At 42.4% G+C, this 17,727-nt stretch overlaps 1 protein-coding gene and 1 long non-coding RNA gene across 2 annotated transcripts; one reads left to right on the top strand and one right to left on the bottom strand.

Annotated features, from left to right (window-relative positions):
- Positions 1 to 1,674: 1,674 nt before the first annotated feature.
- Positions 1,675 to 13,854, bottom strand: crsp7 (cofactor required for Sp1 transcriptional activation, subunit 7). Its single transcript, XM_072441854.1, has 3 exons — positions 13,465 to 13,854; positions 9,629 to 9,703; positions 1,675 to 5,633 (listed from the first exon to the last, which is right to left on the bottom strand). The coding sequence occupies exons 1-3, from the start codon at positions 13,534 to 13,536 to the stop codon at positions 4,074 to 4,076; spliced, it is 1,707 nt and encodes a 568-aa protein (XP_072297955.1). The 5' UTR covers positions 13,537 to 13,854; the 3' UTR covers positions 1,675 to 4,073.
- A 1,070-nt stretch (positions 13,855 to 14,924) lies between these two features.
- LOC140355786 (uncharacterized) lies at positions 14,925 to 17,321 on the top strand. The gene is made up of 3 exons (XR_011926024.1): positions 14,925 to 15,528; positions 15,949 to 16,107; positions 16,399 to 17,321. It is a non-coding gene; the product is annotated as an uncharacterized lncRNA (long non-coding RNA).
- Positions 17,322 to 17,727: the final 406 nt, after the last annotated feature.

Genomic DNA, 17,727 nt, shown 5'->3' on the forward strand with positions numbered 1-17,727 from the left:
AATGAATGACACATTCCAGGCGAAAAGTTACATAGTGCACCTTTAATGATTGTTCTGTTATGAGTTGATTAAAAGCTTACTTGAATTAAACCTGTTTTCTTTAGTCCCAGTTTAGACTTGATAGCCCTGGATTAATATTTTCATTATTTTAGCTTATTAGAAAAATAGCTGCAGATCTGTTCGTAAAATTACATACTTATTTAGAAGCATATTTTTCTTCAAACGTCTCATTTATTTGTATTTATTTAAACTTTTTTAAGAAACATTGGAACATAGCTGACCCCGTTAATACATCGTTTGGGTCATTCATACGTTTACTTTTTTTTTAAAACTTGTAATAATTGTTGTTTGTATGTTTCAACCCCCATTTAACAGAAATAGGCTACATGCTTGTATTTGACTAAACTATTTGTGTAAAACTAAAACACATATGCCGTTTGAAAATCTTCAAACGTACATCATCATCTTCATCATCATCTTCATCACGTACCGGCTTTATTCATGATAAAAACAGGTCCAGGGCTCCTCCTTGTGGCAGAAAGGCGAAGTACAATAACTGGCCTGTATAAATTCAATTCTAAAATAGACGCAAAAATAATTGGGATGATAAATAATGGTAAATATAAAGATCACGACACTGACATTTCAAACTCAATACCAGTTTACAATGATTATTAAAACACATTTTTTTAGACAATATAATGTAAATGTTGACACAAAATAATAGCAGTTTAATATATGTATTTAGTACTTTTGACAACACTGAGAGATAGTCAATCATTTTGTGCTTTTATTACAGCTTTTAGTAAAAAATGTTCTGTTTTTGCTAAATTTTAATTCAGTATTGTATATTGCCTGTAACTGTTTCATAAAGTTTTTCAATCAACATATTTGGAGTATTTGGAACAAAAAACAAAAAAAAGTCTATGGACAAAAATTAACATCTAAGCATAATTGTAACAATTTAAAGGTGCACTGTGTAGCTTTTCTGGTGGAGGGAACATTCCAGGCAATGTAGAAAGTAGTGAGGTCAAGATTATCCAGTTAATCGATCATCGTGATTATTCAGGTCACAATGTAAGCGGAATAACCAAATTTAGAAGCAAATGTAAGTATTTTTTGTTCAATATAAATGGTCACATTTATATAGCGCTTTTCTACCTTCAAGGTACTCAAAGCGCTTTACATCAAGGAACCAGTCACCCATTCACACACACACATTCACACCCCAGATGTTCGCAGACACTGGGGGTGAGTTGGGTTAAGTGTCTTGCCCAAGGACACAACAACAGTATTCACATGAAGCAGCTGCGATCGCACCAACCTGCGGGCCAGTGATCGAGCGGGGAGTTGAACCACCGACCTTTGGATCAGAAGACGGGCACTCTACCACTGAGCTACTGCCGTCCTATATATAATTTACAGCCTAAAAGTAGACATAAATGTAAAGATTTAAAAAAAAAAATTGGCTGTTTATGCCACATTTAACTTTACTTTGTTTAGTAGAGCGTTCAATTTTGTAAAGCTGGTCACAAACTTGAGGAATATTCCTCAGAATTTGATATCGTGACATCCCTGCTGGAACGTTACATAATGCAGGTTTAACACTCAACATTAACTATCATTCCATCCGTTTACATCCCAAAGAGTTAAAAGACAAACAAGCTGACATAGTTGAAGAATCAGATCATTTTATTTTCAAAACAATTGAGATGTTAAACACTGAACAAATAAAGATGCCCAAGGTCCACACTCCAGATTCTTCTCCATCTCTTCCTTTTATTGCCAGCTTGTGTCCGAGTTGTGCAGGTTCCTTATTGTCCCATAGTCTTGTAACTGTGCATATACCAGCGGCGGTTTGATTTGGAATCTTGCACACCCAAAAAGTCTGAATTCCCAGCTTTGGAAACAGGAGAAGGACATACGGGCAGGCAGGCGTGTTCCAAAGCAAAACGAAAAACAAAAACTAGCTTACCGTTTCACCAAGGCACATTGGTAAGGATGTAAGGAACGACAGCAAAGTGAGGGGGCAGAGTTTAGGTGGGAGAAATGATTAGCGATACCAAGAAAATGCTACTCCAGCAGCTTCCGAAACTTGTTTGAATCAGGAAGAACCGTCACGCAAAATTCTTTACACATGAAAAACGTCCACGAGACTCCCTAGAAGTGCGTCAAAAGGTCGCGACCCTGTACATTCTCAATCCAAATCAAGACATTTTGGAAAGATTTTCAAAAGGCAACTAAGATCTAGGGCAAATGAGAAAATGTGTGAAAATGAGTGCATAAAGTATGTAAAAAGACAATGAAGCGCTTGTGGACAGGTGGAAATTCAGATTTTTCCATTTTGTTTTTAAACTGGACTACTGTTTCTTAGGCTTGTCTAGACTTTATTTAGCACCAGGTACAATAAAGTTTAAACAAAATATAACAGTTTTAATACTGATTACATTTCACCAATTTCCAGAAAAATGTTTGTTGTATTGCTCCATTTACAGTGCATTTGGGTATATTTTGGCATTTAAAATAAGCAAAAAGTTTATAAAGGCAACAAATTTAACAAAATCCACTCAATGAAATAATCTCTACTCTCTATAACGACATGTGTATTTTAAGTGTCATTTTCCCCTTTTGAGGGCAATGTAAATACTTCAATTTGGATAGTATTAAATGTTTTCTTTTGAATATTTCTTGCCCTCCTGATGTAATCACCATGTTGATATTGGGACTATTTTTTCTCGGTGGCGGCACGCTTGTTTCCATCGCTGTTCCATGTGTCCTCATTATTTTTATGGAGTGGTAATTAAGGCTCTGATAGGCCGCTGATTTTCACAAACAAACGCTTTTAACTGGTCGCAAAAATCGCTTTGAAATAACATTTTTAAGTCAGTAATTTTGCAGCTCTAAATACCTTTTTGAAATTTGTGAACCGTTTGATTTAGAATGCAATATAGAAAAGTATAAAATGTGATAAACATTAACCAAAGGCATATTCAATTATTACAAATTAATTTAGTTTGTACTTACAGAAATGCCTTTACAATGTAATGTATTTAAAATTTAGTATATAGTGCAAATTTAGAGTGCAAGAAGAAAAAAATGTTAATTTTGGTGAAACTTTGTAGACAGAAATTAAACCATGAAGATAACGCAATTCACTAAAAGAAATATTTGGGTACCTGTCCACAAGTTCTTCATACAACTCCACAAAGATGAAGACTGTAACCTATTTGAATCGTTGAAAACAAACTCCTGTCGAGCTCGTGGCTGAAGCGAGTTACGGAATGTTTTGCCCAAAAAGCGTTTGAACTGTGATGTCCTTACACGCTGGAAAATAAGGCGGACAACAACGTAATGTCAACAGGAAGATGGTAGAAAACCTGCTTTTATGAACCCATGAATTAACAAAATAAATAAACAAATGGATTTTTTTTTATAATTTATCTCTTGTAAAGCTTGGGAGGGCAGCAGTCGGGAGTGCTCGTGGTCAGACGCGTGAGGCGAGGCTAAACCCCAGCCCCACCCAATCTAGGTTGATACTTCCTCAAACAACGGCAGCAAAGGAGGACAATGGCACCCCGGAGACACTACGGCATACAAGTTAGAAACGGCTGAGATATTTTTGTTTTGTGTGTACTATTTGAGAACACGGTGAACTAAGACAGTTGATCAGTAGTTACAAGTTTACGCTGTAGTTTCCAAACAGATATGGGTTATTTTGGTGCTTATGCTTAGGAGATGTTTTAAGAATGTCCTTCACAAAGCTCTGAAGCATCCCCATAAAGACTCCCCCGCCTGAGGTCTATCCTGAAGAACCATGTCCCGCCTTTGTGCCTTTGTGTTTTAGTGGCAGCGATACTGCGTCAATGGCCTGATCTTTCCTGTGGCTTTTATTTGGGGAAAAAACAAATCAGAAACAGCCCTTGAGATTACAAACTCAATTACTTTTTTTTTTTAATTTAATTTTTTTTTTGCCAAAACATTGTAGAAGAGGCAGGGCGGTGCGATGCCTGGGAGGAGCCAGGCGTTCCTGCTGTAAATCCAAACTCACAGTGGACAGAGTGGTGGAGCAGTGGTCAGTCTAGGCAGACGTAGGGCAGGATGTTGAGTCTGCTCTGATCCCCGTGAGGGTCTAACGTGATGCACTCTGTCCAGTCGTACCACGTGCCCTTAGTGTCTCTGCAGCCGTTGACCCCGGGCCAGTGCTGCGTGTGTATCCTGTCCATGTCCTCATCTGTGAGCTCCCGTGTCATCCCAGGCAGCTGCTGCACCGGCCCGCTCGCTTCCAACACATGAGTGTTCCTGGGCTCCACAACATCCTTCTCCTCCCTTTTTAGGTACTCTGACATGAAAAAGTGCGCGCTGGGGGCCTGCACTCCAGACGACGTCAGCACGTTACTCTGGAGGTTTAAATAAGACTGAATAAACTCGTTCCTCGACAGCTCCTTCCAGTTGGTCTGTTGAAAAGGGTTTGGGCCTTGGGTGGTGGAGCCGGCGATGAGGCCAGCGGTGCTGGCTGCTGTGGGAGGAGTTGGGGCAGTGATTTCAGTTCTTTGCTCAGGTTCTGAAACTGTACTTTCCTCAGAATGAGTCTGTTCTTTATGGACTAAAGGTTTAATCTGCCCAGTGACCGGGTCAAATGTAAGTCTGCGTTCTTTTAACCGCACAGGTTTACTTGTATCCTCTATTTTCTGACCATCTAAATTAACTGCGTAGTCTCTAGAGCGGTATTTCCTTCGTTTATGCCCTGTGTTGGGAAGCACAGAGAGTTCGGTGTCCTCAGACACAGTGGGTCTGAGTTGGTCTGATGACGGGGAAACTACAGGTGAATCTAAATGTGAAGTGTCCAGTAGTGAGTTCTCTGAAGACCAGTGTGGTGTTGTAGACCTCTGAGGAGGCGGAGGCAGTCTGTCTGTGAAAGGGGGCTGGGATGGAGAGGGCACAGATAGAGGAGAGTCTAGTGCATAAGGGGCTGAGCATTTGGCGTCCTGCTTCACACTGCGAGGGCTGCGGGCCTGGTGGTACCCTCCACCTCCTCCACCACTGTCATCCAGCCGGGCCTTTTGCAGCACAGCAGCCTTGATCAAAGCAGAAGTGCTAGGTAGTTTTGCCATTCCAGGAGAACTTGGCCGAGGCTTGACAGCATTTACAGGAATTCGCCCCATTTTATCATTGTCAGGAGGCTCCACGCGCAGCAGCTCCGGCGAGGGGACCACCTCGGGCTCCTGTCTGTCCGGGCTAGCCATGATACCATTACTGGGCGGTGGAGAGGAGGAGATTTCATATACAGACATTTTGGAGATTTTCTCAGGCAGGTGTACCCCGCTGTCCCTGTTTTCTGCACGCCGCTTACGGCTCGATTTCTCTGCTTTGGGCGAGTACGTGTTGTGAACATCATTACGCAGCTTAACATCCGGGACCACCTTCCCTGACACTGGTATGTCCGGTGGAGTAGGCTCCGTTCGGCAGGGGTGGGAACTGCCATTGGTGGATCCTGGGGCAGCACTGGGAGCGACAGCAGCACCTGGTTCAATCAGCTTCTGCCAATTCCTCAGGAGTTTTTTCGCCCGTTTGGCAAGGTCTTCATCCTTGGTTTTTTTTCTTACGTCATTGATGAGCTTTCCTAGTCGAGTTTCCTGGGGAAAAAATAAATAAATAAATAAACAAGGTAGACCTTCATCTCAGACTCTTAAAGTATGCTATTATGTCAAGAGAGTCCCAAACTCTTACCATAATGTCCCGACTGTTTCAAGCACCAAAACATTGGTCACAAACATAAATGTCTATCAGATATTTAATGTTTCCACAGATTATGAAAAATAAAACTAGATAGAAACACTCAGGACAGGAGGCTAGTTTAAGGGAACATTGGATAGGACTCCTAGGTAACCTAAAGGGGTTGGAGCAACATGGGTTAGTCCAGAGCAGGGGTGCCCAATAAGTCGATCGCGATCGACCGGTCGATCTCAGCGCCGAAAAGCGCCAAAGCCCGCGCTGTGTAATGCAGAGGAAGGAGAGAGGAAGCTCTGGTTAAGCTCAACCTTCTATCATTTAGCATAGTTGTGGTCAGTATATTTTATTTTCAAAATATTCAGCTGTATTAAATGGTCTAGTTAAATAGCAGATTTTTCTCTCCTTTTTATATTGCACATTTGTATATGATAAACAATATTAGGCTATTAATGAAAGCCTACATTGTGTTTCTATAGCCCAACTATGGTTAACAATAAAAATCTTACAACATTATGCAATAATTCAGATCTATAGGTAGATCTGCAGGCTTGGTCGAATAAAAAATGTGTGGGCACCCCTGGTTCAGAGCTTCTCAAACTTTCTGGCGCACCGCCCTTGGGAGATTAAAGTATCCACCCCCAGCACAGAATTGGCGCTTCACTGCTGTAAACGCGTCGTTTCAAAGAGAAGACGCACTTGCATTACTTCTCGTCACTGTGGATCACTTTTACACAAACTTTCTGCTCGGAGCTGACTCGCATCTCGGTGGTTATGTTTCATGGTCTTCAAAGCCCATGTGATCAAAGTGGAAAGGAATCGATTGCAGTGCACACACATTTTTTTCGCATATGCTTTATATCATCCCACAAGCAGTCAGAAGCGGAAGTCAAGGCACTGGAAGAACCAGGACTACGATAAAACACCAAAGAAGAAGAAGAAGAAGAAGAGCTAGTCTCCGGTCTGGAGAGACGGGAGATGGAGGAGAGTGGATCGGTGGTCGAAGACGTTCTGGACGGCGTGGAGGAGCAGCCTTTTCTGCCTGCACGTGCCCGGAAACGTAAAAAGTCCCTTAGCTCGTCCGAGGGTTCTGGGAATGAGCAGCAGGATGAGGCTGAAGCTATTGATATCCGGAGTGAGAGCAGAGACTGTAAGGTGATCATAAAGCTTGCACAGGATAGTGCATCCTTTAAGGAGTAGAATTCAGTGGCATTGTCAAAGAGCCTAACTGTAGCTGTGGGAGTGATCAAGAGTGCGAGTGTCCTTAGAGATGGCTCGCTGCTGGTCGTGTGCAAGGACGCGGCTCAGCAACGGAAGGCGATTGGAACTAAACGTCTGGGTGGAAAGGACATTCTTGTGTCTGATGCTGAAAGAAACACGGTCAGAGGAGTTATCGTAGGTGTCCCTACGGCGACGTCTGTGGATGAAGTTAAGGAGAATTTGACTGGAGCTAAGGTGGTGGACGCTAGGCGGTTGAAGGTGACCCGGTCTGGGGTAAGATGTGACAGCTTGTCGGTAATGGTAACACTTGAAGGGAGGTGCCTGCCTAGTAAGGTGTTCATTGGGTTCATGTGCCATGACGTTAGGCCATATGTTCCACCGCCCCTGCGTTGCTTTAAGTGCCAGCGCTTTGGGCATATTGCAGCGGTCTGTAGAGGGAGGCAAAGATGTGGTAAATGTGCAGGAGATCACAAGTATGGGAAGTGTGACGTGGGAGCAAAACTGAAGTGCTGTAACTGTGGGGAAGAACATAGCTCTGCCTACGGGGGATGCAGGTTTAGCAAAAGAGCTGCTGAGGTGCATAAAATAAAGGTCTCTCATGGTGTATCCTATGCAGATGCAGTCAAGAAAGTTTCAAGTAACGAGTTTAGAGTAAATACAGAGAGAGGAGCCAGCGCTGCTCCCAGCCAGGGCGAAATGAGAAAGGCCAGCGTGGCTCCCAAGAAGTGTGAAGGTTTCAAGAGTGGAGGTCCCAAGTGTGCAGGTTCCAGAATTAATGAGAATACCCTGGTTGTGGATAGAGAGGATTTTGTACTCTTTATGGTGGATGTTGTAAACTGTGCTGCTCAGGCTCAAAGCAGAACTGAAAGGATCAGGATCATTGCTAAAGCTGCAGGGAGATTCCTTGGAACAAAGGAGCTTGATTGGGCAGATATAGAAAACAGGCTAAAGGCGCTAAATGGGAGTCGGAGTGATGGGGGTCTGCTTTTGGGGAGTCAGGGTGATCAGAGTGACGAGATGGGGGTGGGGGTGGTCTCCTGTCCTCGTCCAGTCTCGTAGACGCACGGCAACCAAGCAGCGACATCAGTGGAAATATTAAAGCCTATGGAATGAAGCCTAAAGAATAAAGCTGTACGGTGGAAGCACCGAACGTCAAAGAAGGAGAGGAAGATGAAGAAGAGTCTCCCTGGAATAAAGCCGGTTGGTCTCTGAAACAACAACAACTATTCTAGTCACAAAGACATATCATGACCTCATGGGCTTTGTAACACCAAAGCAATGGAAGGAGTACTTTTACGGACTACGACAGTCTGAGGACTACGAAAAGTCTGAGGAATAAAGTCTGGCGGTAATGCAACAATTGGATGCCAACCGCCATAAAACAACAACAACAACAACAAGAATAAAGTTGAAGAACTACAGAAGACGCAAAACTACAGTACGTGGCGGTAATGTAACACGGCTGGCTAACAAGCAACATCAGTGGAAAAATCAAAGCCTAAAGAATAAAGCTGTACGGCGGAAGCACCGAACATCAAAGAAGGAGAGGAAGATGAAGAAGCGTCAACCCTGGAATAAAGCCGATCGGACTCTGGAAAATGTCTGGCGGTAATGCAACACTCGGATACCAACCGCCATAAAACGACAACAACAACAACAAAATGAAGTCTGAAGAATAAAGTCCGCCGGTAATGAAACACTTGGATGCCAACTGCCATAAAACACCGAAGAAGAAGAAGTACAACTACAGTAGGCAACGCTTGGATAACAACCACCATAGAAAAAACAAAGAAGGGGAGTGCAGCGTCCAGTCAAATTGAGAAGGCAAGAACTGATGGTTAAATGATCAAATGAGTTTATCGTATCCATTCAAACAACGTCAGAGCTAAGATAAAGATAAAGAATTATTATCATTTTGTCCGCATTATCAGTTACTAGCTCAATAATTAGTTATTAGCATAACTGTTTCCATACATTTGTACCTTGTTCCCCTGTCGACAGTAGCTTGATTTTGGATTTTTTATAACTTTCACCACGTTTTTTTCTACGTTCTCACCCCATTAACCGTATCTTACTTTACTTTGAGTCTTTTCTTTGACTCAAAAGTAAATTTTCGTTTCACTGTAACTTCCGGTGGAAAATAAGAGCAAGACTTTATCAATTTACCTTTACAGGGAGGGAGACTAGCAAGAAAGGGACCCAAAACAGAAGCGCGAGAGGAGAGACAGAGGGGGGGCAGAGGGGGGACAGAGAAGAGGCAAAGGAGGGACAGAGGAGGGACAGAGAAGAGACAGAGGAGAGACAGAGGAGGGACAGAGGAGGGACAGAGGAGGGACAGAGGAGGGACAGAGGAGGGACAGAGGAGGGACAGAGGAGGGACAGAGGAGGGACAGAGGAAGGCTGACCTACTCTTCTGCTGCTGCTCGATCGTATTTAGATTAACCACGTGTTGACATCAGCCGTTTTGCTGTTGTTCAAAACACATTTGTCACATGTAATGTGCATATATTTCTCCAAATGTCTCACCCTCCCCAAGTGGCGCACTCCACACTTTGAGAAGCTCTGGGTTAGTCCGTCATCCAAAGAGAAAATATAAGCAACCTTTCAACTTACATTTAGGACAATGTTCATATAATTCCACCCATGACTTGAGTTGAGTTGTAGACACTAGCAGACTCACCTCAAGTGCTTCTTTGGTGATGGGATACTTCTCCAAACAGGTAATGACCTCCAGTACTACCACCATGTTGCATATCTGGAACAAAGACAAGTAGTTTTAAAAAGCTTTGTAACCCAATGTGGCAAAAATAAAACTTAATATCTGAAAATGAGCACCACAGATCAAGCTCCTTCGTCTTTTCACTTCAAGATTTCACCCTAAAGCCCTGTTCACACCAAAGCGTCAAAAGTGTCCAGTTTACATTCAAAGGCTATGTAAACGCACGTCTTGGCGCCCTGCGTTTTTGCGGCGCGAATCCCGCGTTTTGAGCATCGCGGCGCGTGGGGGGCATTTGAACGGCAAACGCTATGGACGCGCATCCAGAGCGTTTAATTCACATATTTGATAAAAAACATGTGACTCTGTGGTGCCCGAAGAGCATGGAACGACTTGACACTTTTGTTTCACACTGAGCGTTTCCCGCTCGGACCTGCAGCACCTAAAGGACAACAGAGGAGAGAGCGGCGGGTTTTAAACTCACGAGTGTGACCGGAAGAGTTTGGCTGTGTGAAAGAGCACAGTGTCACGGGCTACCACTCTAACCACCGCAACTCGCTCAGCAACTAGATTTGAAGTTTAGTTTGTCAGGTTCACAAGTTTTTTACCTGGTTTATTAAGACCCATAATTCAGAATCAGAAAAGGTTTATTGCAATTGCTAATGAAAATAATTCACAAACATAGTATATGCATGAACAATGATAAAACAACATATATAAAGTTAAAAAGAAAAACAATTTAAATCCGCAATGGGATAAAAATAGGCTTTCTACGCACACAAAATTTACAGTTGAATTTACAGATGTATTGCAGAAAGTGAACAGTGCAGTGAGTCATTGATTAAATTATTTAAAGTGACAGGTGTTTTAAGAATTTTTCATGAGTCCAACGGCAGAGGGAAAGAAACTGTTCTTGTGGCAGGAGGTTCTGGTCCGGATGGACCGTAGCCTCTTGCCTGAGGGGAGTGGCTCAAATAGTCCATGTCCAGAGTGAAAAAGGTCGGCTGTGAGCCCTGGAGACATACAGGTCCTGCCGAGATGGAAGTCTCAGCAGAGTGCACAATGCGCTGTAGTCTCCGTTTGTCCCTGGCTGTGGCTCCAGCGTACCACACGGTGATGGACTCAATGATGGTCGTGTAAAACTGCACCATCATCTCCACTGGCAGCTTGGCTTCTCGATGAGGGAGCTAATGGTGAGCATCCACTTCAGGTCCTGGGTGATGGTGGTGCCGAGGAAGCGGAAGGAGTCTATTGTGGTGATGGGGGGGGAGGTCCACCTCCCTCCTCTAGACAGACTCATCCCCGTCCGAGATGAGCCCGATGAGGGTGGTGTCGTCCACAAACTTGATCGGTTTTACAGAGTTGTGGCTGTAGGTGCAGCAGTCTGTGTACAGGGAGAAGAGCAGAGGAGAAAGTACATACCCTGTGTTGAGCTCCTGTGCTGGTAGTCCGAGTGTCAGACATTCTTCCCCAGCCGATGCTGCAAGATGAGGTGGAGTGCCAGGCTGATGGCGTCGTCTACAGACCTGTTGGATCTGTAGGCGAACTGCCGGGGGTACAGCAGGGGGGATGTGAAGGACTAGAGGTGGGGCAAGACCAGGCGTTCAAATGACTTCATGACTATAGACATCAGCGCCACAGGTCTGTAGTCATTAAGTCCAGTGATCTGGGGTTTCTTGGGGACAGGGACAATGATGGACGACTTGAAGCAGGCTGGACATGGCATGACTCCAGGGAGGTGTTAAAATGTCAGTGAAGACAGGGGCCAGCTCACCTGCAAAGTGTCACCATCTGACCCAGCAGCTTTTCGGGGGTTCACAGAATGTATGCTACTTTTATGACTTTGTTCTGGACCAAAACCCAAGCATGAGGAGGTGCAGAGCCAGGTCTGTTTCTCATGCAGCACTAAAGCAAAAGGTTCAGACTTGTGGACCAAATGCAAAAAATGACAAGCATTTAAAAAGGTGACATCTTAAAGCAACATGCATAAAGATAAGATAAGCCTTCATTTGTCCCACAATGGGGAAATTCCAGTGTTGCAACACAAAGTAGGTACAGAAGTAAATAATAAAGAACAGATAACTTATAAAAAACATAGAAGTACTAAAGTGTGTCAATACTACCCTGTTTGTTACCAGCAAATCATTGAGGATATATGGCCTACAAAGTAAGGGCTTCCCTGGGAAGTTAAGACCATAAAGATTAGGTGACCCTGGACCCCCATGACAGACATCAGATGAGTTTCTTGCATTGAATGTACTCCCAGACAGACCTCAAGGGGTTTCATTCACTACAAGGTTATGTATTCTGCTAGGCGAACCTCTAGTGTAGCACCAGAGTTATCGGTCCCCGACTAATATTATGTTTGGTAAGTGTAGTACACGCCTCATAATATTCCCTTGGGCTCACTTCTTATGACTAATATGTAAAACAAAAGCACTAGGCCATGTTTAACATTTGAGTATATAAACGGTTCTGTTTGCTATGATACTGATCTTATTCATGTACCTTTATCATTTCAGAAATGTAACGTCTCCAAAACTGTTATGGTCGTCAAGAAGATTGTGAACGATGGCTGAATGTAAAGGGTGAAAGTAGCATGTCCTTTCACAGACGGGCAAACGTGGCATTTGACGCAATAGCACAGCTCAAGTGAGTGACATGACAAGAGCAGTTTGTACTGTTAGGGCACGATTCAATGTCAGCCTTTCGTCATTAGCCTTGGATTCTGCTAACGCTGATCTAACTTGAGAAGAACTCCGACTCAACTTTAGCTGCTAACGCTAAAGTTAGCTATATAGCTAGCTGTACCACGCATCGATAGAACTTTATATATATAATGTAATGTATTTGGATGGACATTGGTGAGCACGTGGATTAGACCGTATGGGTTAAGTATTACATGTGGCAAGTCAAAAAGAAAGACATATATTGACTAGCATGTGCCGTAATGCTACGCTGCTGTTAGCATGCTAATAGTAGATTAAAGTAAACGGTAGCCTAGCCGAAGACTATACATTGTGGAGATAACGCACTTGTTATTGCTACTTCGGTGAGGTCCCTAGGGTTGTTGTGAACTCATTAAAAAAAACAAATGCAAACTCTCCACAAGCTTCAACCTAGTACGAGTTTTTGCAATTATTTATAAAATGTGTAGACTTATTAATGCATGTGCCTTTAAAAACTTTTAATTATTGCTAAACCATAGCAACTAAAGCTCTTCTCACAACTTCAATGACATCTTAAGTCATTTTTTCATACAACGTTCACAGCCATTTATTTCTCGGAGTATTTAACTAAAGGAACATTAAAATATAATTTCCCCATGAAACGCCTGACGGGCGGACACCATTGGTCCATACACAGTCACGTCACAGCAGCAGCCATGACTTTACTCACATTAGCGAGCTCTCTCTGAAAGAGCATCTCTGGCTATACGTTGTTGCTAAGTTAGCTCCAAGCTGTCAACTCCAGAGACTTCAACATGTCGGCGCTTTGCTAAAAGGCGAAATGCGACTTTAAGACGGTTAAAAGTACATTTTCAGACCTGTAAGTTTAACATGTTCAGGTAGTACGTCTCACTTTAACAGATAGGGAAATACAAGTTAAATGCTTGTGTGTCTCACGATAAAGAATTTGCGTTGTTACAGCAGTAGTAGCAGCAGCGTTAGCTTCACAGGTAACGTTAGTTGGGGCTGTTAGCCATGAACGACACCGAAAGACATGTACGTGCATTAACATGTACGATGCGGAATCAAGCGCGAATGTGGAGTAGCTCGATAGCCGCCAGCAGCACTCACATTGCTCTGACTGTCGATGGCCTGCAGCAGCCGGTCCCTCATCTGCTGCGGGGTTGCCGAGACCGTGCTCATTGCCTGTTCGGTGCGGTCCGGAGGATGGAGGGAGGAATCCCCCTAAATCAAACCCGGGAGACGCTAGTCACTCAGAAGCGGTTGTGGTGACACGACACGCGTCCGAACAGCATATTTGGCGTATCCTACGAGCTCGGTGGGTAGGTTTATCTCGCATGGAGCAGAGCGGTGTGCGCGGGGCTGGCCGTGGGCTGCTGTTGCCTGCTCTCGGCGCTCTACAAACTCACTATAGTTTAGCTGGGCTCGGATCAGCGATACGAGCAGCACGACAGGCCCGCTGCATCACGGGAAAGCACGCAGCGCCTGACGTCAGCACGCACACAAGTAAACAGCTACAGCACAGACCATGGATCTATTAGGCACAGACAGGTTACTGACTAGATGGGCTGAGATTTTGAACAAAAGGACTCTAACCGTTTAACCTAGTGCTATGGAGGCGCTGGCATTGTTTATATCACGTCCCATCAAAGATTTTGAAATTGACATATTTATTCTTTGATTAGCTTTTAACCTGGTCAAAACGGTGTTTCCTCATACTTGGTGTACTCAAAGGACTATTTCGTTTTGATTGATGAATTCCTGTTTAATCAATCGGTATTGTATTGTAATTGAGTAATCTAATTGAGAAATCAGAAAAGTCACATTTTCACCTCTTTGCCAACATCCCTGCACTTGGTTCTAATGATTTGTAAAATTAAGACTCCAAGCGACATACCAAACATATTATGTTTGGTTGTAAAATTGCATAAAGCCAATTAAAAGACATGTAAATGAGAATCTGCTTCTTGTTAACTGTGAAATACCAACATGATGTGGGGTTCAACAGTTCTGCAGTTTTGAAGTTTTTAGATCAATATGTGCATTTCCAATGAGCAAAACGTTAAATGATTATCTGAAATATGCCTCCCAAGTCATCGTTATTCACCTGTCATTTTGTAAAGTACACTTACAAATTGGTGAAAAAACAGAAAAATATTCAAAGCACATTGCATTTGTGACCAGCAGATGACGCTAAGAGCCCATGAAATAAATCACTTGTTTAGATTGAGTGGTATAGGCCATAGGCTGTAGCCTGTATCGTTCAAGTTCACTACACCTGTCAAAGGACTAAACAATACTTCAAATATAAAATTATATTATATTATTATATTATATGTACTATTAGCTCATGACCAAAGGTTCTCCACTCGCATCGCGCCAGTTTTTTTACGGCGATAACTTAAATGCGGAACTATATTCTCAGCCTGATAGCGCAATATCCCTACGCCTGAATCATTCCGCCTCTGAATCAGCCAATAAGGGGAGAGATTACTACAACAACATCAAACATGGCTGCTCCCTTGGAGCGGCATGTTGTCTCTCGAGCCGATAGAAAACGCTATGAAAATATGGATTACACGTGCATCACACACATTTCATCGGTAGAAAAAGAACAAACATCCGTTGGAGGAAGCTGATGACTTGTGCTCAGAAGTGAATAGAAATCGACGGAATAGACCGCGCGTTATAGCGGCAGCTGTTTGTGTACACGATGACGACTTCGCGAAACAAAACGATCCTACATCTTCTGTGGCTTCTTCGGACGGAAATCTTGCTCATCTTCTGGAGAGTAACAAGCCAGGCTTTCACCCTACATGCTATAGACGTTTCACCCTACATGCTATAGACGTTTCACCCTACATGCTATAGACGTTTCACCCTACATGCTATAGACGTTTCATTGACAAGAAACGAATTACTAGTGCTGAAAAGCAATACAGTCGGTCTGTGGGCAGCATGGAGAGGGTGAGGATGACGCTTAATCTACCACATCAACTCTGCCACCTTCTCCCAAACGACTGAGATCTACCACAGATGTAAAGACAAAATCATCTAAAAAGTCAAGCGTACTTCCTGCAGTTTGCATCATTTGCAAGAAGGTTGATCGCTGTATCAAAGAGGCTCACAAGACAAAGAAAGATAAATTGGTCCAAGCTGAAACTTTAACTGCTGGTGAGTAGATTATATACTGATTCTGGCATGTGTGTTTTCTCTTGCTCGTGGTAAATAGGACTAATCACAGTGAAATATACATAGTTTGGTCAAAGCAGCTGAATCAAGAGCAGATGAATCCATCCTGATGTGTACCAGAGGTAAAGATTGTGTTGCCATTGAAGGCACCTCTATCACAAGAGGTGTTACAAAGGATACACAAGCTTTCTGACAAAGACAAGTGATGAAAGGTAACATTTTGGTAATCAAATAAAATAAATATATTTCCTTATATTTAGATAAATTCATAATTGAATTGAAAATAATTGTGATGACTACACGATAATTTTAAAGACGTTTGAATCAAAGCAAATTTCTGTTTGTAGTGAGCTAGTATATTTCAATCACTGACCAATCACTGCATTTCCTTGCTTTATACAGGTGACCTAAAGTCTGGGAGTACGGCGATGCATATACAGCATTCTGTGACACTGTCATCCGGACACAACTGATTGAAAACCAGGAAATCCTCAGAATGAAGAAGCTTTTGTCCCTGTTCCAGAAATTCATCAAAAAACACCCTGGTCATGGAAGTTACCGGTAATTAAATTATTCTTATTGTTTATGAAAGAAAAAAATGGAAGGTCAGATAAACATCACAGCTATGTTTATTCATGAAATTTCATTCAAGATCAAACCAATCCTGTTAGCTACAGGAGTCTACATATTTTCATTCATTTTATTTATTTATAAAGGGAAAACCCAATGAGAAAAGTGGTTACCTTATTAAAACACAACACAAAATAAACAACAAACATAGGATACTAAAACACAAATAAAATAATAATTTCTATCTATCAATACTTTCTATTCCTTCTCTAATTTTTACAGATCCGATCTTCTGAAGAAGAGATTACAGCGAGACTTCCCACAGCTGAATTTCCACAAACCACCAAGAAGAAACCTGAGTGAAATGGTTTTCACAGAGACTACAGGACTTCTCCACCAGGGTTCTTTGACTGAAACTGATATGTCAGTTTCTGAGATGTCATGTAGTGATGGAGAAATGGTGCCAGAAAGTGGTAAAGATGCTGCACTGCGAGAGTACTCAAAGACAGTTTACAGTGCAGGTGTATTACTGAAACAAGCGGTCAAGAGTGCCTCTAATATGGATGAAACAAGCGGTCAAGAGTGCCCCTAGTATGGATGAAACAAGCGGTCAAGAGTGCCCCTAGTATAGATGAAACAAGCGGTCAAGAGTGCCCCTAGTATGGATGAAACAAGCGGTCAAGAGTGCCTCTAATATGGATGAAACAAGCGGTCAAGAGTGCCCCTAGTATGGATGAAACAAGCGGTCAAGAGTGCCCCTAGTATGGATGAAACAAGCGGTCAAGAGTGCCCCTAGTATGGATGTAAATCTGCCTCCTACACAAGAGGATCTAAATGTTTCCTCTGCCAGAAAGATTGTGCCAATTGAACTTTATAACTTACTAGCTTGGTGTGTAGGTGCTAGTGATGAATTGACATTGTCTAACATGGTAAATGTATCCGAGGAGGTTGATCTATGTTTACTGTCAATTTGCCAAGATATATATTTGTCCTCAAAAGGTAAAAATCAAACCAGTGTTGTACTTACACATTTTGACATCAATCATACTTATATCATTCCTCTGTTTGTATGTATATCCTATTCTGCAGAAAGTTTGCCTTATACTAGATCGAAAGATACACGTTAATTAGCCTGTTTATCACAATGTAAATACTGCTTTTATGATTGTAATTTGTTCATATTGTAAATACATTACATAAAATTATATCCGTTCTATAGAATAAAACTTTTACCAATAGCCTAGGTTTGCTTTCTTCAAATGGGCAACTGGTGTTGAAAGGGTTAAAATACCATTTTTAGATTATGTTTTTATAGTGTAGTATGAATCAAGACTACGAGAATTTGTAATTGTTGAAGCATTCAGTCGAATACTAAATGTGGAGTAAGAGTTTTCAAGTGCGGAACGATACATGCAAAATTGTTAAAACTGTTTTTTTTAACTTACGTTTGCTCTTAAACTAAAGCACCCAGAGTCTCACCACTTTACATCCTCCAAGAAAGTAGCTATGTCTCTGAGAATCTGAATTTCTCAAGTAATCAATCAAAGAATGAAAAAAATAAGGTATGAAGATGGGTGTACACCCCAATTTGTCACATATTTGGGTAAACTG

The sequence above is a fragment of the Eucyclogobius newberryi genome, unplaced genomic scaffold, assembly GCF_026437365.1.
Source record: "Eucyclogobius newberryi isolate DKJ021-1_F unplaced genomic scaffold, fEucNew1.0.hap1 SCAF_12, whole genome shotgun sequence".
In the NCBI taxonomy this organism is placed as follows: Eukaryota; Metazoa; Chordata; class Actinopteri; order Gobiiformes; family Gobiidae; genus Eucyclogobius; species Eucyclogobius newberryi.